Genomic DNA, 25,590 nt, shown 5'->3' with positions numbered 1-25,590 from the left:
AAAAAAAGAGAAAAAGATGGTGATATTGAGGGGTTTTGGAGAACAGCTTGGGGTGTAAGTTTTCCCACCTAGGATGGATGACTGACAGATGCCGGTAAACAATGGGCATAGAAAGAAGAGTGACTTGATTGGTGTTCGCAATTAATGAGAGAGGACTGGCCAAAAGGGAGACTGATAAAACGCGTAGTTTTGACCGGTTAACCGGTTCCAGTGTAAACTAGATTCTTAATGGCCGTGTACACGTAGGCATAACAAATACAATTCATTTTTTTATATTTATATATAATTTGTTATCATGTTATCTGTGTGGGTTTAATTTCTTAAATAATTATATACATTTATCGATCCATGTATATTCTTTTCTTTCTTTCTTTCTAATTTTATGAAACTTTTGCTTGCATTAACTATATATTATATATTCAACCAAGCAAATCTATTACAACTTTTTTTTATTAATTAGCAACCCCAATTAACTATTAAAATTTATTTTGTTTTTCAAGAAAACCTTATCAATTAATTAATGTAACAAAATAATGAAAAACGTGCATATTCACACATAAATCTCATCAAAAACATAATTTAATTGGATTAAAAAATTCATTTAAAACTTAATTTAATATCAATCAATGTGACTAATAGTATCACACTACAAAACCACTACAAAAAAATGTAGGTAGGATTTAGGGGTTGTTTAATTAAATGGGTCTTTTGTTTTTAGAGTTAAATAATGGGTATATTCTTAGTATACGAAAGAGACGAGAATAGAATAGAATCGAATCTTCGTTTGTGAGATGAAATACTTTTTCATTATCACGTGAAAGAAAATGTCAAATTAACCATTATATCACTTTATTTATTTCATGCTAATATAATGATTTAGGGTTTTGAAATAATAAGTTTAAAATATAAATAAAAGGTTATATATTGAGAGATGGTGGTGTAAATGCTTCAATCAATTCTTTTTAACCTAATCATGTATTAGAAAGTGTACGAAATACAAATGGAAGACTCAATCAATTTGATCATTAATAAACCAATAATGGGAAAAATAGCATAATTAAAAAAGTGTGATAATGTTTATTTATTTATTTTGCTTATAGGCTAAAATAATTGTAATAACCTAAACAATAGGATGATTTAAGTACTTTATTTTGAATAGTATTGTAGATTCTACCTAATCTATTTCAATCATTTTTATTCTTTACTCAACTTAAAAATGCTTTCCCATAGAATAAGCTTTCTAAATGATGTATTTATTCTCTAATTTAAAAAAATTAAATACAGTTCTTCAACCTAAATAAGCAATATCCAAATTTTATTCGTATTCTTATTTATGTGAACCATACATGTACATTTAAGAAGACCATAAATTTACTTTTTAATAAAGAAAATAAAACAAAATATGATATTCTAATAGATAAATATGAAAATTTATCAAAATTGATATCAATATAAAGTATAAAATTTTGTTTTGTAAATACTTTTATATATTATTATTATTATTTAAACAATGAATTTAGGGGGAGTTCGGCACGTGCGGCGTTACGTAGGTGTTCTTTCAGTGCCAATTGAGAAAGAAAATGTAAGAATAGAAAATAATAATAATAATAAAAAGAAAAGAGAATTAATATATTTGGTAATTAATTAATAAAAGAGTGTTAAATTAGATGGTCCTGTTCCGGGGAAGTGGGCCTTTGCCTAAGAAACCACTTGGCCCACTACTTTTCCACTTGGTATTACTGCACTAAATTACATTTATACCCCCATCCTTTTTTCTAGACGAATAAAATTAGCAATTCAACTAATATAACATAATTGATAAATTCTGATTTCTTTTGTTACTGGATACTCTTTTTTTTCTTTTAATTGTTTTTTATTTATTGATTTTATGATTAATATTCATTCTATTAGATAAAAATTTGATTGTTGAACTATTAATTCTATTTCATTTTTGTTATTTCAACTTTGGTAGTGTATATTGTACATTCTGCCATTTTTTGTCCCTAACTTTTAGGGAATTATCACTTTAGTTTATACCTATCCTATTTTTTTCATTTGAAATCATACTCATATTAACTTGTAAAGGCACATAAGTGAGATGTTTAAATATTTAATTTTAAAAATCTAAAACGTTTTTGGCAACCATACTAATATTTGTATTTATTATTATTATTAGCACCGAAAATATTTAAAATAAAAATATGTTTTTGAAAAACATTTTTAAGTCCATCCAAGTCGACTCTTAATGTTATACCATTAATTTGTTCAAAAAGAAAATAAAGACAAATAATTTTAAATTGTTTTCTTTTTCTAAAAAAATAGTTTGACTCAAAGTTAGTATAAGAAACTTTGAAATAAACTTGTATTACCTCAAGAATTTAAAAGAAAGAACAATGCAAAATATAGTAAAAATTCAAATTATATTCATGATATGTATATATACTCGATAGACTTATATTATTGTCTATTAATTTATCGATATCTTTTAGTGATAGATCTAAAAAATTTTGAAGAATTTTATTTGATGAGAAAAAATGTTTATAGGTTAAATTTTTTGATTATTTGAAAACATTTTTGTAGCACATGCATGTGTAATGAACACTCCAACTTTTTGCTTAAAATACAACTTTGGCCAACCCTAAAAAAACAAAGAAACAAACAAGTATAAAAGAACACAACTTCCCACTCAAACCCAAACACAAAAACAAAATAAAAAATTGGGAATTGTTTATCTCATAAATTTTAATAAATAAAAAGCTTTTGAAAAGAAATTTGGAGTCATATGGAAGATTTGAATGGAAGTTAGACTATCTAAAGTGTTTTAATTTGTAGTGACAACTTCACATCATCCTTCTTTATCAAATCACTTCATTTGGAGAGTCAATGCTTTTTTCTAAAACAAAAACAAAAACACTTTATTATTTATTCATTTATTTTGGTCCAATCTTAACCTCTTTATCTATTTTATGTGTTTCTAAAGAAAACCAAAGATGAACCAAACTTCTTTCACTTTATTTACAAAAAAAAAAAAAATTGTTAATTGGTTGACATTCTTAAAACAAAAAAAGAAAACCATTCATTTGACAAAAATAGTATGGTCACTATGTCATACTGAAATGACTAAATATTAATAATAATTATCACTGCCTAAAAACACAACAAAAAGGGGACAAATTATATATATTTTGTAATTAAAATGATTGTTCATGCACAAAAATAAATTAAAAATAAGATGTATAACTCAATAATCTATAACTACATATTTATTATATATTATGATTTTAGGTCGTTGACATATAATAGAGTAATTAAATAAGAAAAGTTATGACAGAAATATAACCCCTTAATTACATAAATTTTCTTTTATAAATAACGTAAAAAATTTTAGAAACTCAAAGTTATCTCAATTTATAAGTTTCGATAAAAAAGAATTTGAAAAATGGTGTGTATATATATTACAAATTACAAAAACCTTACCACCTAATATTTTTTTTTGAGGTTTGATACTGTTATTATTAATATTATGATGAATTGAAAAGAAAAAAATGAGAATGGGTTAATTTAAAAGTGCTAGTTATGGAAGTGTGTATAATGGGTTAGTTGAGTAGTTATTTCATTTCAAATATTAAAAATTTAAAATTAAAAATAAAAATAAAAATAAAAATAAAAAACTCTTTTGAGTGAAAAAGAAATCTAAAGAATAATTAATATATATTTTGTGGGAACCTAACCCGTTGACCCTAAATCAAAATTTGAGAGCCATATGTTTATTTATTAATTAAACCAAAAAATAAGCGATAATTGCGGCATTTTGAAGCTATCTAAAATTAAATTAAATTTATTTATTTATGAATTTGAAAAGCCCAACTTTGAAAATTAATTTCAAAACAAAAATTCTTTTTATTTGAAGAAAGTCAAAGTCAACACAATTAATTATGGTTTAAATTTAATTCATTTTATTTAAAAAGAAATTAGAAGGGTAGTAGTGGGCAGTGAAAACGCGTAATGTGGAGGAGTGTCATGGAAACGACACCGTCTAATTATAACAAAAACGACAAGTAGGAATAGAGAGAGAGAAACGGCGAATGTGAAAGACTGAAGACGACATCTCGTTTTCCTTTTGGGTTCTCCGACATCTCTAAATAATATTTTGTCCTTCTCATCAATCACTTTTCTTCTTCTTTTTTTTTTTTTCCTTTAAGCGTAAGGTTTACGTTACTTCTAGATATAGTTCAACTGACATGAAATTTGGTTTTAAGAAAAAGAATTATATATTTTTTGTTGTTTATATTCTTTAAATTTGGTTCGTAAATTTGATATTTTACGTTTTTAACCTTAATTTTTACGAAGATGCATACTGGTGTTAATGCTTATTACTTAATTTTAAAGATTTTTTTTAAGATATTACTGTTTTTCTTTGTTGCCGTTAAAATTAATTTTACATTTTTATTTAATAATGAGGAAGTGTGATTAAAAGTCTAAATTAAAATAAAACTCAAATATCTATAACAAAAATTATAACATTTTCAAACATTATATTAAAATTAAATTTGAAAACAAATTCAAAATTTAAGGACTATGTATAAGTATATATAACATTTTGAAATATATAAACCATACGACAAATTTAAGCTCGCAAGGTTTAACATTTGATATTTCTTTAACAAAAATATTATAATAATAACTCAATTTTAAATATTTGTCCAACTGAACGTTCACACATTTATTGTTAATACATGTAGTATGTTTAATAGGACGGAACTTCGATACATTTTCAAACACGTGTATATATTATCTCTTATATCTATAACGCTATGAATTTTTATTCTCGACCTAAAATCAAATCCAAAACAAACACAAAATATTGTTTTTATCTCGTATTTTAAAAAGTTGACATAATTCATTAAATCGTGGATAACTACACTAGCACGTGTATATGCTATTCAACTAATTAAAGTTAAATGATTATGAAGAATAAATAAGTTAAATGTTGTGCAGTGGTATACAGATAAGATAATGAAGTAGTAAGTTGAATTTTGACTCTAACATGTGTTATTAATTAAAATTAAGTTGTAAGACAAAATCCTTACTAATAAATTGACAAAAGACTTGGTCAACTTAAAATTTAAAATGAATTGCAATATTATTATTTTAAATTAAATAAATACAGTTGATTTTTTTATTGAGCAACTTTGATATATAAATTAAAATATAATTTGATAATGAAAGGGGAAGAATGAGTCAAAACTAAGCTAAATAGATTTGTGAAGAATCCAAAAAAATAATCAAAAGATGGCATTGAAAGATACAATACAATAACCCGTGACCTTAATATATATATATATATATATATATACATATGTATGTATATATGTATAACTTAAATTGGATTCAAACCATTGAACCCTAAGTCAATTATAAACTATATAATGTCTTTTTTATTTCATATATATATTGATTGAGATTGGAGAGTGTCAACGTGGAGCAGGTAGCTAAGAGCAACCAATGTTGTTTATAGTGTTTTTGAATTAAAGAGAGAGAGAGAGATAAAACTATTTTTAAAATTAAAGAAAACATGTAAGCTTCTATTAGGTACAATGAAACACGAACGGTGCATATGATCGACCAAAATGATATTGTGCTCGAACTTGAAGTGTTATAATGTCTAATTTGAAAACTCGGTGATCAAGATAATAATAAACTCGGATGAAATATATCAATTATAACGATGGAAACAATTATTAAGTATTTTTTAATCTTTTTTTAAGTATAACAATTATAGAGCGTGAGATTGAACTTTTGACTTATGGGGATGAAATTCGTGTCAATATCAATATGCTAAGCTCGCTTAAACTTAATTAGTCTAAAATTAAGTTGTACTGTCAACTTTAAAGTCATAGCTTCCATTTTTCCTAAAAAATAATCAATATGTCACATTTTTAATTATCATATAGTTGATTAAATTAGCATCTTTTTAGAAAGTTAAATGTAGTTTCTTAATTATTTTAATTAATTTTTCTTAAATATTTTTTTTAATTGTTTGACAACTTCGATCGCATCCAAAAATGTTCAAACCACATTAGATAAAGTTACTTCATGAATAAGTAGAGATTTAGAGAGAACATGTCATTCAAAAAAATCAAAAGGAAAAATAGAGATAAAAGCTCTACTAATTATATTGCATAAACTTATGGACGTATTCCATTTGAATATTTCTTGGTGGACTAAATATACATTATATTGATAAAAGAAAATACACACATAGAAATGCAGTAATGAAAATAAAAAGTGTGTCAAAGAAATGTGACAAAGAAAGGGAAAAAAAAGGGTTGAAATTGAAGCTTTGATTTAATTGGGAAACATCAATCTTCTTCACAAATGTCAATGAGAGGTCGGTTCCTATCTTCCAAATCAAATTACTAAATTACCCTCCTTTTCTATTTATTAGGACAGCAAAATTTCTTTTCTATCTCCACCTCATTCTAATATATATCATTTAAAACAATTTTTTTAATAGTTAATACTGGAATTTATAACTTTTATTATTATTATTATTATATGAGCATTCTATTTTTCAATCAGAAAAAATTAGAGTTATTATTTCCAACCCTGAATTAAAAGAATTAAAATGATACTTTAATCTTTTATTTATTTATTTATTTATTTTAGGTTAATTTTCATTCGAAGTTAATTCACGGGATAAAATGTTAATTACTATCGTCGGAAAGATTGACGACCTTTCACTTTTACCATGGTTATCCTATAATTACAATATTAAGTAAGACTCTTCTTTTTGATATTTTCATTTTTATTAGTTCTTAATTAATGGTTTTAACTGTCTTATGATTCTAATTGATTGAAAGTTCGTATGATCAAATGTTCATTTCGTAATTAGTGAGCCTACTAATTAATAGCTTTTTTATTTGTTTATTTGTGAAAAAAGAAACATAGAAATCAAATATTGGTACGTTAAAAAATAGTATATATTAGGGTTATCTTTCTTTTATTTTCTTCATTTTTTATGATAAATCATTACACCCTATGTTAATGAAATAAAATGTCCTATTGGTAGAGTTTATATTAAAAGTTTAATCAATAACTTATCTCATTGAATTTCAATTATTATTATTTTTATTAATATACACCTTTAGACTTTAGTTAAAGAAAAAGATCGCAGACTTAATTAAAACTTTTAAAAGTATACTGTTCAAATTTAATTATGCTAAAGTATGGGGATAAAGATGTATATATATATATATATCTTTTTGAACTATTTTGAAAAAAAAAAATGGGTAAATTTTTTTATAAAGGTTGGACTTTGATAAAGGAAAATTTTAATTATTTAAGTGAGAGACTATAAAGAAAGAGTTCTTTTAATTCTATGCAAAAGTGTGAAATTTTTGTTGTTCAATGTCTAAGAAAAGGAAAATAATTATAATAATTATTTAGTATAAGAATCAACAATTAATAATACAAAGAATATCCAATGAACACTTTTGAAGTTTCTTTCATCTTCTTTTACTTTATTTTTACTTTTCTTTCTTTCTTGTCTTTTTCAAAAAAAATAAAATAAAGAAAAATATATGAATTCATGAGCTTTTTCTTTTTCTTACATAATCCAAAAAGCTATCTTTCAGAAAAAAAAACTATAGGTAAAAATAGGAAATTATGGAAGAATTTAATAATAAAACTTTACTATGGAAGCAAACGTGCGTTCAAATTTAATTTGAGACGATTAAAATTTGATGTTTTTCGAATATATAGTTTAATTGGTTATGATATATGCTAATATGATGTGCATTTACATGTACTTAGCACGTTAATATGAGTGATTTCGAAACCACATAGTTTGATACAAGCATAAAATTGTTTTTAATTAAAAATGTTCAAGGATTAACCTAAAGTAAAACTAACGTTATAATTCAAGAATTGAAATAAATATTTTAGAATTTACGTACTAAAATGGAACAAAATAGGAAATTTAGACCAACACGGAACAAACGTGAAAATCCTTAGGACAAAAAAGAAGGATTTAAACCTAATTAACTCACGTTCACATTAATAAAAGAAATTATTGATATGCTATCATATTTTTTTCATCTCTTTCACATTGCAATAGATACTTGATTTCAAATTCAAGAGTACATAAAAAAGTTTTTTTAATATTACAACTAGTTCTAATTTTTTTCAAAAATTCATATATTACGACGATTCATAACTCTACCCTCTTATTATTGAAAGTTACGTGTGTATTGATTAATTGAGTTATGGTTAATTGGGTGTACCTAAAATCTTTCAATTTAATATCTGTTTGTAATTAATCAATAAGCAATTTTGTAAAAAGAAAGTGTACCAAGAACTCTCTCTTTTGTTGACTCTCACATAAGAGAACACTTTCCATATCTTTTAGAAAAAGGACCTTAAAATTTACTCTCTTTCCCAAAAAGAGAGCAAAAGGAAATCTCTCTCTACCTGAAAAGAAAATATCCATTGGTTTTATTTACAATTTGGGTCTCCACAGACCCAACATAAAAGTAAATTTCAATGGTTTCAAAAAGTAACATAATGTATTGAATAATCCCAAAAAAGCTTTAGTACAAGTCAAAAGCATTAAGGGGACATTATTTGAGACGAAGCCTTGAATGGAAAGTCGTAAGACCCACACAGTCGAGAAATAATAAGATATGAAATTGATATTCTTATAGTTATAATCAACCACTAACTCTTCAAATTAAACAAGAAACGAAGTTAACATCTCACGATTTATTAATTAATTCATTAGCGTGTTACTTGAAATCACTCGAAAACAAACTTTACATCGCTTGAAATTGATTTAATGATTAAATTTACATGCGTAAATGCATTTTTCATCCGTACAATTAACGAAATAAAAATACTCCAAATTTCAAGACTTGAAGACTAAAGTAAACAACACTTAGTTGCCTCAAAGGTCGCTTAGGAAAAAGTAAGGGAAGTTCTTATACGTTTTTCTTAAGCTGCTATGAATAATTCCAATTGAAACCCACTTTTAGTTCATCGTCTGAAAACAAACTCAGCCGAATTGCATATTCAATTTCACTGTACAAACACGAAAACTATAATTACTCAAAAACAAAAAAAGGAAAAGGAAAAGAAACAACTAAAAGCAGAATATAAATATAAGGTTTGGATTTCAAAAGTGAAATGATTCTTCTTTTTATTATTATTAATTTGGTGTTGATGATTTTAAGATGATCTTAGAGTCGTAAGGAGTCAAAAAGTAGAATAATTTTCACACTGACCCATCATCAACCATCGTAATAATACATAAGAAACATTTTCATAAGCTTCCAGATCTTACAACCCTTTTTAGGAACTTCTAAATTAATTTTATATCCCCTTTGACATCATCAAACCACTTTTTGTTTTATTTTCTTATTTCTTTTTCTTTCCCTTCTTCAATTTCAATTTCAAATTTCAAATTTCAAATTTCAAATTTTTGTTAATTTTTGTTTGATTTCTTCATTTACATATTTAATACAACAGAAATTTCACCATGCTAAAGGAAAGGATATTATACAGTGGATCTTAAGTCAACTAATTAACTAATTAAGATATATATCTTGTTAAATGAAAAGTTCAAATCGAATCAAAAGTATATATCTTGAATCAAACAAATCAAAAGTTTAAATCTCTCACGTCTTTGGTTGAATTAAAAAAAAGGTTAAATTTGTAAGTAAAAAATTGGCTAATTTGGAAGTTGGTAAAAGAAGAATAGTCGAAAGGGAAGATACAAATAGAGACAGAGGAAAAAGGGGCCAGACAATTAGACAATGGAAGATCCACGAAAAGGAAATTCATTGCTTCTAAAACAGAGTATATATTACAGTTTGAATTATATATATATACATATATATATAGATACCAACTGTTTTAAGGCACATCAAAAGTTAAAAATACCTCAAATCACAATGTTAACAGAAAGGGAATACAAACATAATTAGAGGATTGAAAGATTTTAAGAACAAACACACAACTATCGTAATTTCTCAAACCCAATCGCTTGAATATTCAATTTTACAATCACAATTTAGATAGAAAGTTATAAAACCCCTAAATAACACACAACCAAGACGCCCATCACTTTGAAAATTACAACAGAATCTAACAAATGTAAAAACAGGCAAAGGCACAAAATGCTTCCTAATATATATAGATATAAATAAAAGAGGGGGGAAAACTCATCCTAGATATAGGCATCAGTGCGCATCACTTCTCTTCTACAATGATTTTGCCTTTTTTTTTGGTTATGGGGAGTATTATGTGAAAGTGTAGGTGCGATCAGAACCCACGAATGAAAAGGTTCACTGTCCATTGACAATGACAAGAAAGGGAAATTTTGAACGGCCTAAATTCAAAAGGTATGGATCAAGACGGAACTGCCAATCAGGAAATGGATTCTCTGCCAACAATGGAATTTTTTAGGGCTGCCCATGAAAACTTATGAGTCTTCTACACTGGCGCCAGCTAGCTGAACTCGACGCTGATGAACGTCCCAGTTGTAAACACGAGCTATTGTCACCTGCTTACAGAATTTTAACAAATTAGTGATTCACTAACAATGACACTTTGAAAGTTGTTTGTTTATCGTGGTTTGTATCCTGATGAGTAGCAAAATGTCACGCTTAAAACATTAAACTAGACATAAAATTGAATTTTGATCTAATAATATGGTGAATTTAACATATATGAGCTTGGGTAGATAGTATTGACATGACTTTTGTCCTTGAGGGTCGGAGATTCAATCCCCACATCGTAATTGTACTAGAAAAAAAACCCTAGAAACCCTTCCGACACAACACCAATGCCATGAAGATTAAACTTGTAGTTTATCCTTTTTACTTGATATGAATATTGTATAACTTAAAACTATATAGTATGATTGGCTGCCTACAACAAAATGCTAGGATTTGAAAGACAACATTGAGTTTTGGATAATATGGCATCCAAATTAGAAAAAAGTTGAGAATTTGAATGTCTTCCTAGTCCACATTCATTTCATGCAAATTCCAACAACTTTAGCTGCAGAGTTGTAAGTTAAATGACTTCAAATCCTGCGGAGTTAAGAGTTTCTAAACAATGGTTTATAATGCCTATCTTTCAAAAGGAAGCTTTCACATTGTTATGGTTTTTCGAGCACAAAATTTTCACCAAGACTAGTTTGCAATAGAAAGAGTTGGTTACCTGAGTTATTGTCACCTGGTCCCTCAAAAACTGTAGATCGGCAACAAGAACTTCTAAACTCGCTTTAGCATTATCCAGATTCTTTTGTAGAAGGGTTATGGCCTGCACCAGCAAACGTGAAAACAGCCATAACTAGTGTCCTTTATTCCAAAATTGGATAAGAAATGGAGAAAATAATTCAAGGGAATTTTCTTTAGAAATATCTGTAACCTCTTCATATGAATAATCCAGCATGACATTTGCACCAAGCCACAGACAAACTGAGTCAGTTTCCTCGATACGCGCCCGAGAATATATGCCTTCAGAGATCTCAAAATCTGCTACAAGTGGCTGTGCATGATAGCAAAAGATAAACAGATCTTAAGAAAATTCTAATTTAAGCTGGTAAAAGAAAGGAAATCCCATAACTCGATGCTGCTTAGAACTTTAAAAGTAGAAGTTTGCTCTGACAGCATAACAACAATCCACAAGCCACCTGGCTAGCTAAGGCTACTCAACAGCAAGCGATAGTCATTACTTTAACTTTAGCAATTAATAATCATTCAGTAAGCTCTATCAGATTCCTATGTTACAGCCTTTGATCTTCAATTTTATCATCTTAGATTATGAGAACTGCATATAAACTACAATTTCATTGAAAGAGATGGATGCACATACAGCGTGAAAAATTAATAAAATTAAATAATGGGTTCTTTAGAGTAATAGATTAATGAAACTTGTGCAGCCAGGTGCTTTTTTCCCTCTCTCCTTTCATCTTTTTCACCAGGAAATCACAAGGGAGTAGTACTAAAAAAAAGTTGACTTTTTAAATAAAACAATTTAGACTTTCATTCGCGATTCGCGATTCTCAACTAGAATTTCCTTTGAAAATGAAATCCTCCCGGGATCAATACTAATTGTCTATTTCGTTAATCAGATATTCAAAAAAGTTCACAATCATGATTTTGATAATAATATAAATTGATTTACTTATGACAATATAGAGGTTTAATTAATATAATTACAAGTTTCACACAATGTTTTTCAAGGAAAATCTGATGGAGAGTGAAAATTAATATACTTACAAAAGTTCAATACAATTGGTACAACCCCAAAAGTTCAGGGGCAAAAATTGATCTTTTCCCAATATGTATAGGTTTTTAGCAATCATATTTATTTCTTTTAAAAATTAAGTTAAAAGGGAAAAAAATTGACACGTGCATCTCACTTCTGGAAAGCAAGCACCCAAGGAAATTATGTAAAACAGCTGCTTCAAAAATAAATTTTAATATGAGATAATGTTTTTCTATTTTTTTAGAGACTACTTTTCATTGAGGAAATGAAAAGAGACAAAAAAGAAAGAAAAAGAGAGATTATATTATAGGGCAATTTATTGCCACAAATCTGTAACATGGTATAAATAACCAAAACTATGGAAGACAAAAAACGAACCTCACCAGTGGCTGCCTCCTTCTTTGCTTGTAAAGTAGCAACTATATCCAAACACTTCTTTATGTCTGGGATCTTTGCCTGACAAAAAAGGGATGGAAGGGTAACAACAACAGATACAGTTAGGCCACGAGAAATATTTACGACTACACAAAACTAAGTAGCCAGACATTAAATATTGCCTTCACCTACGAGAAAATTTCACTATTGCATAGGCTATATAATCAAATACAAGCTACACATTTTCTATGATTGTCGAAACCCAGATTCTTTTATTGAAATAAACAGCTTTCATTGAGAAAAAAATGAAAGAATACACGGGCGTACAAAAAACCAAGCCCACAAAAGACAGGGAACCCCATTACAGGAAGGGGGCCCAACTACACAAAATCATGTCAAGAGGATAATTGCAAAAAATCTTCGAAATTGAAGCCCAAAGAGAATCATGATACCGAATAACCGACCAAATCTCCCGCCTCCCCCTTCCAACTCCCCTAAACACCCTCCTATTCCTCTCATCCCACAGAACCCACAAGATTGCACAAACAACACAAGCACACACAAAAAAACCGACCTCTTTCCCCACAAGGCGGATTGAGGAGGAACCCCTTGATCATCCCTCTAGCATCTCTATGATGAGCATTGACAGGCCAAAATGTTGAAGAAAACCATCCCAAATGTGACTTGCCAACTCAAATTGCCAAAGAAGATGATCCAAGTCTTCCTCCGCCTTCCAGCACAAAATACAGCAAAAAGGACCAACGAAGGCAAAATCCAGGATAGCCTATCCAGTGTATTAAGGCAACCGTGAAGAACCTGACCTTTCTAAGGACCTTCGGTTAGGGGTAGGGTTAACAAGACACTCAAAGAAAGGCGTACACAAGAATCCCTCCAAAAGAGGACTCCAAACCCTCACATCTCTCCTCTTGAGACAGAAAGAATGGCTCTCAAGAAGGGAAATGAGAACTGCCACGTCTGCTGATTCCCTATCAGAAAGGGCATGACAAAACCCAAAGGAGAAAGAACAAGAGTTCCCATTCCATACCAAAAAGTCAACCACAAAATGATTTTTCAAAGAAGACAAGTGATACAAACTAGCGAATAACCCGAAAAGCAGTCTTTCCCCCACCCAAAGGTCTTCCTAGAATTACGTCTCTCTTCCCTCCCCCACCACATACCGAACCCACGGAAGAAGATCAGAGCTCTTTCGAGATATCTTTCCACAGATTCCACTAAGTGCCTTTAACCCCCTTATCCAGCCACTCAAAAGAGTGAGGACCATGTTTACCTCCAACAATCCTACGCCATAAAGAATTGGGCACTGAAAAAACGCCAAAGCCATTTGGCAAAAGGGCTTTGTTACGATTTCTCAGGTTTCCAATTTCAAGACCCCTAAAGACAAAGGTTTCTCAATCACCTCCCACCTAATGAGATGAAAACCTTTGCCTTTTCCTTCATCCACACCTTTCCAAACCCTTACACACCTCCCCTGAAGTTTCAGAAAGGGAAAACACATAAACTAGAATGCCATTCAGCACTGACTTAACCAAGGTGAGACGACCCGCCTTAGAAAATAAACCCTTTTTCCACGATGCCAGCTTCTTGTGGACTTTATCCACCACCAGATCCCAAAATGCACTCTCCAGATTATTCCCAAGAGGAAGGCCCAAAGCCAAAGACACAAAATACAGACACGTAACTTCTAAGAAATCTGCCTAACTATAATGCTAAAAGCCAAAGACGGGCAACTTCTTCGTTAAATATAACACATAACTGCTACACACACAAGACATGTACCTTAGCTTATCCTTGTGCATGATTTTTATCCTTGTATAATAGGGTTCTAATATTCTAACTTAAGGGCTCACAAATGTAAACATGTTCTCTGCCAATGATCAGAAGAGAACTTGTAATTTCTCAAAGTCCATCCTCCCTTTGTTTAGAACTTTAGAATAATCTTAATGCCTAATATCATCAATTGTTTAACTTATACCCTGATTAGGTATAATATTGGGCTATGTTATAGAAAATGCCCATGAACTTTGAACTTCATTACAAAAGTACCTTTGAATTTTAGCATCAATACCTTTGACCTTTAAAAAAAATGATTAAAAAAAAACCTTACCATTAGTAGATGAACAAAAAACTTCTGTTCTTCCCCACTCTGCGAATTCCCTTTTCATGTAATAAATAAAACTCCCGTTCTAGAACTAGAAGGTTTGGGCACTTCAGTAGTAGAAAAGTCAAAACAAATTGGAGATGCAGGGTATCAAACCCCTTGGACGCTTTAGTTGTTAAGCCCAATACATACACAATATGATACAAATGGAACTCCGTAACCCATCAACTTCATGGTTTGCTTCAAACTCTAGGGCTCTATTCATTTGGCTCCCTATCTCTCTATTAATATAATTAGATTATTCTTAGGAGATATTATTGTTAGGAGATATTATTCTGGAGATATTATTTGATATTATTTCCTTAAGTGTATTTCTCTATGGTATATATAGGCTTGTATCTCTATTAAGTAATGAATGAAATATAGATTTATTCCATAAAATCAACACTCTTCCCTTCCGACCAAAATTTTCACACTTTTGACTTCCCTCTTCCAAATTCCCAACTTCACTAAAACTTCATTTCAGATTTCCATTTCATTTACCATTAAAATATAATTAAGAAAAAAAAAAAAAAAACCTCCCCAGCCCTAAAATTCATGTTGCACTCAACTTCAAATCTCAATCTCGGATTCTCAATAGTCAATGCTTCATCGTCTTCAATGGAGGTCCCCACCATTCTTTGTTTTTTATATATCCTTGAGTGTCTAGACCAGTTCACACGCACTTCCACTAATCTCACCGGACAACCCGCCTAACCTTAAAACATTTGGATGTCAAGGAAACTATTCCTAGATAGGTGGCCACCATGGATTGAACCTGGAGGTCCCCATCATTCAATTTCCCTCCAATAAGGAAAATCATCCATTGTTTTCCCATAAACACTTTCCCTCAAATCCTACGAAACCTACCATTAGGAGCCCGGATTGAAATCAATGGATATAACCAACTTTTCATGGGTATCATTGAAATGGTACAAAGTTCGAGGATATTTTTCATAACTTCAATTTTAGTAATATGGTGAACAGAAATAGCGAGAAGAATATTTTAAAACTACAAAAAAGATGAACATATACAAGAAAGTTCTATTAAAACAGAAAGCAGATATCTAAAAGTTAAAATATTAAAAAGAAATAAAATGAAAACCTGCAGATCCCTTTGTTGAGCAAGGAGTTTCATCTCAACTAATTTGTATTGCTGAAGTCTGCATGAGATATTTGTAGAGGATCATAAAATGAACAACAGTACCAAAAAGGGGCTTAAGAAACAAACATGAATATCTTCCCCCACGGACCCTATTATTTAAAAGCATAAGAAATAGTTGAATAAACCAGCATTTATTTGCTAATAAAATACTAACAATTTTTCATAGTCAAGATTAAATCCCACTTTAAGCGCAGACCGCAGAGAGTGTTCCAAGATTCACATAAATCGCACAAAAACAAAAACAACTTGATACTAAGTTGAGAAGCTCAAAAGGAGAGCTCTAAATTACGTAGCCTGAACCCAGTCGACAGCAACAACAATAAACTTCAAGAAAACAACAAATGAAGAGATTCTAGAAACTCCAATACAATCTCAGCCACTAGAAAATCGTAAAGCTCCATGGAAGTAAAGCTGTAACGATAATCAAAAAGTTCAAGCTCACTAACACATATGTCAACTCCTAAATACCTTAATTCCCATTTGCAACCTACAACTTAGAAAATGACTTCAAAGTACCATTAGAGCAATAAAAAAAAAAACACATCAATACATGCCAGAAATCACTGCATGTTATAGAAAGAGAAATACAGATTCAAAAGCCTCGAGCAGACGCCAAGTACACCGCCATTACGAGATTTGAATCAAGTCGAAAGAAAAAGAGGAGAGTACCGCTCTTGAAGAAAAGCAAGGGCGGATTGAACATCGAGTTGTAATTGAGAGAGATAGGTACGAACATCTTCCACGAACTGAGCCGCCGGGATTCCTCTTCTGTCAGTGACGACGGCGCCGGAAGAAGAAGACGATTCGGAGGCCATTACCGATTGGGGAAAAAACCCAAAACCTCCACAAAATTAATAATAATAACAATAAAAATAAAACCAATCGGTAAATTGCTCTATGAATTTATTTTCAGGAAAATGAGATTCAACGCCACGGTTGAGGGAACGAGAATTATATTGATGAAACGACGCCGTAGAGACATGTGGTTGTCCGGCCCAATATTTAAATGGGCTAAAGTTATTTGGGCTTGAGCTGCCAGTACAAGAAATAATTTGTTTTGGGCTAAAGGCGGCTCAATGAGTATAAATTGTGTTTTGTACTGTATTGTCACGTGGACATAATTATTTACTACAATGTATTTACATTTTGTGTATTGGTTACTGTATGAAATGTTGTAAGGTGTATTTAAATAGAGAAATTGCATCATATAACAAAAAAAATATAGAAAAAAACAGTTTATAGTATTTTTTTTTTGCATATTACGAATATAACAACTATGACAAGTAATTAATGATATCAAACAGTTATCAGATAGATTTAGACGGTTATGAAGAGGCTACAGGAGGTTTGAAGTTTGAGTACATATCAAATAATGGAATTGTTATGAAATGAATAGTGAAAAAAATAAATTATCTATAAAATAACTTTAAACCCTAAAATATAACCAACAAAAATTAAATGAAATATGAAAAATTTGATTAATTTTACTGTATTGTAAATAGTTTTAATATTTTATTGTTTTTCAACATGCTTGTATCAAATATATTTGTCAGTATATTTCATATATTGGTTATAACATTTTCAAATAGATAATGGAATATATCATACAATCAACAAAAAAAAAATCAACATAAAAAGCAAAATGAAAAAAAAAAAACGTATGAATTGTCCTTTTCTCTTTTAAATTGAAATTTGGTAAAAAAAAAATCCATATTAAATGTGTTCTCTTTCTCCATAATAAAAGATTTTTCTCTCTATAGTTAAGAAGTTTCTTAATAGACAAATATATATTAAAATCATATACGAATACTAAAAGTCACCTTTGAAAAAAAAAATTAAAAACATTAATGATATATTATATGGCTCTAAGAAAAAAATATTAGGTAAAATTTACACAAAATAGATATTGATATGAAATTTACCATCTCGTGCCTTCTTTTTTATCTTTTTGATTCAACGGCATCTGAGATAGAAGAGCTCAAATTTTAAGATTAATAGTACAAATTTATACCTCTAAAACTATGCTATGACATTTCACGTATATTATCTTAACTGTTTGAACTATTCCCAAACAAACAACCTAATTGCAATCAACATAAAAGCTAAAGGCATAATATTAAATATATGAAATAATTGAAGGAGAAGAAGAAGGTTGTTGAAAAGAGAGGAAAGATAACGGTGTTGATGTCAAAACTGGGAAAAAAGAATGAAACAGAACGGGGTGAAGAGAAGAGAAATAGATTTATTATTACTATACATTAAATTAAAAATATATATTTTGTCAACAAGATTTCATCGATAAATAGATGGAAACGTCAATTTTAAAATTTTGAAACCTAAAATCTATATTGTCGTACTATACTACCTCCATTGAATAAGATGAGAAATGTAATAAGGTATGGGTGAAGGGCAATTTTATTCCATAGACCACATAACCAAACCCTAAAAATTGACTAATACTAATTTATTATATTCAAAATTTAAACATGCTATTGGTCGACTTTAACTAATCAAATTTGGTTTTATTCATTTTTAATTTTTCCCTTTATTTCTTTATCTTACTCAATATCTCAACGACTTTATTGATTTATAGAAAGTTTAGAGTTATATTAATACATTAATCATTAGATATATATTTGATATTTTTAATATTTAAAAAACTCAGCAGATACACAAGTTATAAAGTTTATGAACATTTTCGAATATACGCTTTTTTTTTTTTTGTTACATGACAAAACTGTTGAAAATATTTACAAATATTTAATAATGATATTTTTTATATTTATAATTGATATAACTGTGGCCAATAATATATATGTGTGTAGATGGTCATTTTCATAATCCAATAAAAGTTTCAAAGGACGAAGAAAATAGAAACTAAGATTCATCGCATTTAATGAAGTTTGGAAGTTGGGGAGTCATAATCTCCATAGATTAACGGCAATTTGGAAAACATAATATGAGTGAAATGAAACATTTATAAAATATATATATATATATAAAATACGAACAACTCGAATTTGGTAAATAAATTTTATAAAATAATTTTAATGTTTTGATATTTTTTAAAATGTTTTTTATTTATTTTAGAAGTATATTTAAAATATGAAATTTTACTATATAGGATTAAATTTATCTTTTTTGACAATTTTTCGTTTTTTGGTCAAATAAAAAATATATTGAAATAATTGATGCAAAACCACCCGATAACAAATTTTTAAAGAAAAATGACAAAAATCTAACCACTACCACTTCGACAAATGTTCATTTTCTTACTCGATCGAAAGAAAATGAAAAAGCACTCTAAAAACTAAACAGAGACGAGAACGTGAAATGCATTTTCATTTGTTTTTGTTTAAAAAGGGTGTTGTAATAATTTAGTGTTATGTTATTATAGAATTACAATTCTCCATGGTAATCTCCACCTCAATTCCTTTGAAAATTTTGTAAATGAGGAGAAATGGGGAAGTAATTATCTTCTTCTTTTTTTTTTCTTTTAATCTTATTTTCAACATAATAAGGAAAGAGAAAGTGATGTGAAGTGACAAAATAATTACTTAATTAATCAACAAAAGAACAAAAAAGAGAAGAGAGATCAAAGGATGCTTAATTAAACCAAATCCCACTTCAAAGTAGAATAGATTAGGTGAGATGAAGGATTAAGTCTCTTGATGTAACATTTAATAATAAGAAGAAGAAAAATGAAGATAATCACAATGTAGTTTTATACATTAATGATGCCTAAGTCCTAGTTTAATTAAGTAGGGTGTGGCTCCTACCTTCATCACTTTATTTATTTATTTATTTATTTATTTATTTATTATTCATTCATGGAACCACTTGCTAATTTAAATCATTAATGAAAATAATCCTATTTACTTTTAATTAAGATTGGGATATATATATTATAATCCCTAAACTTATATTAGTAGAATTTTTCTTTCCTTTTAATTTATTTCAAGATTTTTGACTATTTGGCTATGTTTTTTAGTTGGATTTGATGTATTTTTTAAAAAAACTTTTATGTACTTAATCCAATTTTTCACATGATTTAATTTTGATATTATTATCGTAAGTAAGATAAACGATTGCAACCATACCCAACTTGTTTGACTAAAATGTTAAATTACAAAACTACTTTTCCATAATATATTGACTTCATGATTTTTTTTAGAAAATAACGAGTTTTTTAAAATTGACAAATAAATCATTATTTGCTTTTAAGTGAACTTGAAGCGCTTTTAGTTCAATTAGGATTGGTTTGATATAACAATATATGTTTCTTATTTCTTAATTATCTAAATAAAAAAAATAAGAATGTTATCGAATGAATTCTTGCAATCTTATTTTGTTGGATACGTAATATATAAACTACGTGATTATCAGTAATAGACTCTATATATTAATAATATGGTATTATTAGTTAAAAGACTTTCGAAATTCAATTCAAATTTGGTTATATCTATAAATTCTTCTACTACTGTTTTAGTTTTATGTTTTCTTTTCAAAAAAGTGTTATTTTCTTTCTCAAATTCATTTGATTTTTTTTTTATTTGTTTTGAGAAATTTGTGGTGTGAGATGTTTATTTATTTATTGACAAAATTTGTAGCATAACCTTTCCTTATAAGACTTTACCACATGATTAAAAAGCAATATTGCTCCTAAAGGCACATTAAAGATAGGCAACTAAAGAAATGAGGTTTCTTAAACTTTATACCTAACTTAGCATACAAGCATGCATATTCATTATTTTAAATGGGAAAATTAAATAAAAACAAAATGTTAAACTATTTTTTGGACTTATTTGTACTTTGGATTATTTTTAGATATGTAATTTTAAATTTCAAAATTTTGTCTAGGGACCTAAATTTTTAGAGATTATTCAATTTGATATTACAATCGATGATCATTTAAATATCGTAATAAAATAATATTTAAATATTTGATATTATTGAATAAATATGCAAACATAGGAGTGAGTTATAATAGTTCACTAAGGACTCTTAAATAATCATTTTTTTTAATTAAAATCGGTTCCATACAAATGGAAACGGAAAAGAATAAGATAGAAAATAGTATATATAAATTAAAGATTTGAAAGTATAAATATCAAAATAAAATAAAATATAGAGTAGGAAAAGAAATTAACAATAACAATATAGGGCAGGTTGAGATGCATTGAAGTATTATTGTGATAGATATTTGCATGTAGCGATATTTAATGGCATGCTTTGAAGTGTAGTTTTGGACTGCTCTTCTCAACAGTGACAATTCCTCTTTTGCTTCTCATTTTTAGTGGGAGAAACCATCTGACCCCTCCACGTGGCTTTTATTATACATCCTTTCCATTTCCAAATAATATTTTTAAAATATAACATTATTTTTTATTTTTTATAACATTATTAACACTGTTATTGTATATCATTAATATAATTTAAAATTGAACTATATTTTATAAATATTTCTTTTACTATTTTTAAAATTTTTCCAATTAAACACACTTTTTAAACTCATTTGTTAACCATTTTTAAATTTGTATTTTCAAAAACCAAACTAAAATTAAAAAAACTAAGAAAAAGTAGTTTTCACGATATTATTTTTATTTTTAGAATTTGAGAATTTAACTCTTATACCTGAAAAAAATGATAGAATTGGGTGTGAATATTTAAAAGTAGACTTAATTTTCAAAAATTTAAAATAAAATTGTTATGGAAAGGAAATACTTAATTATTTTTTACTTTAATTGATGGTCGCCTGAATCGTTGGCTCCGCCTCACATGGTGTGGTGGCGGCCGCGGCCGCGGCAGCTCACATGGAAAAGAAGAAAACGCATTAGAAAACAAAACACAATTAAACAATTTTTCCAAATGAAAAATTAGAAATTAGAAAGTGGGGGGTTTGCCTACGTGGCGAAAAAGCTGGAAACAACGGGTCCCCCGTGTTTCCTTGTGCTATGACATGTCACATGGCCCCTTCATCATTTCCCCTAAAACCATTGTATTACCAACAAATATGATCTCTAAAGTTTGAAAACATACATCTAATTGAAAATTGATTCTAAATGGTTTCTTCATTTTATTTAAACAATATGAAAAAAAAAAAAAATGAAATGAGGTAACACTAACATGAGATAAAACATATTAAATTTATTTTACTTTTAGCCAACTAGGCAAGAGAAAGAGATAGGAAGAAGATGATAGAACCTAAATTATGAATATTTAGGGTGTGAGTATTTGATAACACTTTGATTCTTTTTTTCCCAAAGTTATGTTATGTTTGAATCTCTAGTGAAAGTTTAAAAGAAAAAACAAATTTCAATTTTGTTTCTTCAATTTTAACAAATCGAACATGTTTTCTTTTTAAAATGCTAATAAAATATAAATAGACAACAAAACAAAAAAATCATCCATAGATGAATAATGTATGTATGATTGATGAACTTAATTTTCAAAAACCAACCAACAATTTGATAAACAAATAAAACTTTTAAAAAATAAGTACAAATTGATTTTTAAAATGAAAATTAAGAATAATTACAAAACTAGTGTGTGTTTTTATGCCATTATTTATATTTTAGGTCCCATTCTAAGAACAAAAAATAAAATCTTATTTTATATTTATCATGTGAGGTGAGTGTTGATGATGTAAATTACTAATTAATATAAAAACAGGTTATTAATTAAAAGAAAATTCCCAAATTCTAAAAATTAAAATAAAATCCAAAAGAAGTATAATTACATAAAAGGTCACCATTTTAATGTATTTATATATAGAGCTTTCAAAGTACAAACAAACAAATTGAGAGTGACAACCATGGACAACCCTCCGTGTGTTTCTTTAATTAATTAACGATTGTGATTGCAAGATTATGGACTATCACTTTTTATCGCACATCGATTTTGCTGTCTTTGGACCATATGGTAAAATTTTATGATATATTTGATATCAGAATGCATGATTGTTCACAATCAAACAACCTCTTTTGAAAAATCATGTGACTATCATCACATGGTACATCGACATATATATCTTTATCTACTTGGAAGAAAATTAGTCTTTTACTTGCTTCCATCTACATCTACCATTTAGACATGATTTTCTTCTGGTTTTACTATTCTTTTATAGTCGGTATTCTCTCTTGTCATTTTCTAAGGTTGATAGAATGAATGAGAATCCAACCATCATTCATTTCATATTTTAATCATTCAACTTCCATAGTAAACATATAGTTATATTTTCCAAAAGTAATTAAGATTTGACGTTTGATATGTAATCTAAATTAGATAGGTGAAAATGGATCATGACTTGTATGTATATTATTTATTACTGTATCATATATTATAATTAGATAAATTTTATTTTAACAAAAGTTTATAGCATTAAAAAAAAAAAACCTATATCGATAAATTGTATATTGTTATCGATTTCATTTTCTAAGAGTGGTTTAACTCCTTATTTGATTAGACGGCTGCATGTAGTCTTCGAACGAGTCATTAATATTCGACTTCATTGGTGCATGCAAAAGTAGCGTATGGTCACCAGAGTAATACTAATAATGGAAAGCGTGCTATAGTCCCTTAATTAATAGCTTTACGATAGAGAAATCAAAGACTTTTAAAATGTGCATAAGCACCAAGTATGGAAATATTACGCATAATGTAAGTGTGTTTTAGACGTTTTTCTTTTTGTAGATAATGTGTTTGGTTTTGGTAATGTGAATTTTGAGATGATTTTAGGTAAATTCAAGAACTTTATATGTGACCCAATTATGTAAATTATGGTTGCATGATATCAATTATAAGTTGTTGAAGATCCCAAAAGTAAAATAATTAGAAATGAAGAAATATAGGAAAAGGGAGTAAAAAACCAATAGCTTTAAAACTTTGTGTGTTACTTGGTGAAATGCATACATTTATTATTCTCTATATTTGAAAAATGGGGATATCATGAATGTGATTAAGCATGTGATGGGGTTTGAAAAATGAGAGAATCACATTTGGCTTTGGATTTAACACCACATTCAAACAAAACAGTGATAAAGAAAGAGACTCTTCCATCATTCTCCACAACAACAACCCAACAAAACACACACCTTTCTAATTAATTGTGCAAACCTAAATACAAATGTGTGTGTATATATATATATATATATATATTCATTTTGTCTCATTTGATTTATAAACTATGGTTCAATTGAGTAGAAAATATCTAGAAATGTTTTCCTAAATTTTTATAGAGCAAGATATATTCAAACTTGTTGATTGAAAGAATTAGGTTCTAATTGAAAGAAAAAGCATGAAATTAGGCTTAGATTCAAAGAAAAATATATACCAACGTGATCTACAATTTAAAAAGAAAAAAAGAAAAACTATTTTCTAAAGTACAAACGGAAGGGAAGAATTCGAACTGTGAACCCTTTTGATCCTCGGTGTATTGTGCTGTTATTTTTGGTTGAAAAAAAACTAATATTACATTTTAAAATTTACTTTCCCTTTACTTCTTTTTATTTTAGAAAAATGTAATAATAGTATTGGATTGAATTTTGTTTGATCAAAATAGTTTAAGAAGTATTTTTGTTTAAGTGAATTCAAACGAACACTTCACTAGTGAGGAGTAAATAAAAATGTATTCTAATAAAAGGATTGAAAAATCACTAAGTCGACATGTCCAATAAAAATAATAGGTGAAGATTTTCTTTTCATGAAAAGTCTCAAAAAATTGTTTCTTGCCTCGATGTATTGACAAAAATATCGTGAATAGTGGATTAATTTTGTTTTTTCACCTCAAATTTTCAACTAAAATTGTGGATTAATTTTTTTTCCAAAAATGAACACATATATTCCAATTTGTTAATTGGAAATCCTACCTTTATTAAATTAAAAAAATCCAGACAAAATATCAACATATATTTCAAAATAAGTATTACCTCTAATTTCCAAAATGAATACCAATATCTTCCAAAATCTTCTCTCAAATTTTAATCCAATGTTTGCGTTTATTAAATTGAATTAAAGAAAACACATATATTAACCATGATTTATACTTTCCCCACTATTCAAATTTTCAATTCCAAGAAAAACAATTTGAACAAATAACATATTAATTGAAAATTTCAGTTTTAAAATCTTCCCATTGAATTTTCAGATTTCATTTCCAAAAAGACATATAAGCTAATAACATAATTATGGTTTCTCCACAAATTTCTTATGAAATCGATGAAAACTCTAACTCAAAGCCTTTGAACATCTATCTTAATTTCTTTGAACATCTTTGGACATCCCCATCTAGATGGAACATGATTTAAAATTCTTCCATATATTGACATTAGATGGGGAACATGATTTAAAATTCTTCCATATATTGATATCGTAGCTCTGAGGTTGAGACTCACGAATGACATACTTCCAATTATGTTAAAAACTTCAAATATTATCTTTACTTATTCCAATTATGTTAAAAACTTCAAATATTATCTTTACTAATTAAGTAAGTTTATAATCATTCTTGATCTTCTTTATTATCCATGATCTCGATCTCTACTATTAGCTACAATTTTTTTTATCGATTCATATACTTAAAACTATAATTTATTACTTAAATATTTTCCCCTAAAAT

At 28.2% G+C, this 25,590-nt stretch overlaps 1 protein-coding gene across 1 annotated transcript; it reads right to left on the bottom strand.

The window, feature by feature from the left end:
• Window positions 1-9,970: 9,970 nt before the first annotated feature.
• Window positions 9,971-16,890, bottom strand: LOC101213161 (probable prefoldin subunit 3). The gene is made up of 6 exons (XM_004134202.3): window positions 16,644-16,890; window positions 15,915-15,972; window positions 12,655-12,732; window positions 11,434-11,553; window positions 11,224-11,325; window positions 9,971-10,561 (listed from the first exon to the last, which is right to left on the bottom strand). The coding sequence occupies exons 1-6, from the start codon at window positions 16,787-16,789 to the stop codon at window positions 10,481-10,483; spliced, it is 585 nt and encodes a 194-aa protein (XP_004134250.1). The 5' UTR covers window positions 16,790-16,890; the 3' UTR covers window positions 9,971-10,480.
• Window positions 16,891-25,590: the final 8,700 nt, after the last annotated feature.

Source organism: Cucumis sativus, chromosome 3 (assembly GCF_000004075.3).
Source record: "Cucumis sativus cultivar 9930 chromosome 3, Cucumber_9930_V3, whole genome shotgun sequence".
In the NCBI taxonomy this organism is placed as follows: Eukaryota; Viridiplantae; Streptophyta; class Magnoliopsida; order Cucurbitales; family Cucurbitaceae; genus Cucumis; species Cucumis sativus.
The sequence above is the reverse complement of the archived record's forward strand: the minus strand, read 5'-3'. Positions and strand labels throughout refer to the sequence as shown.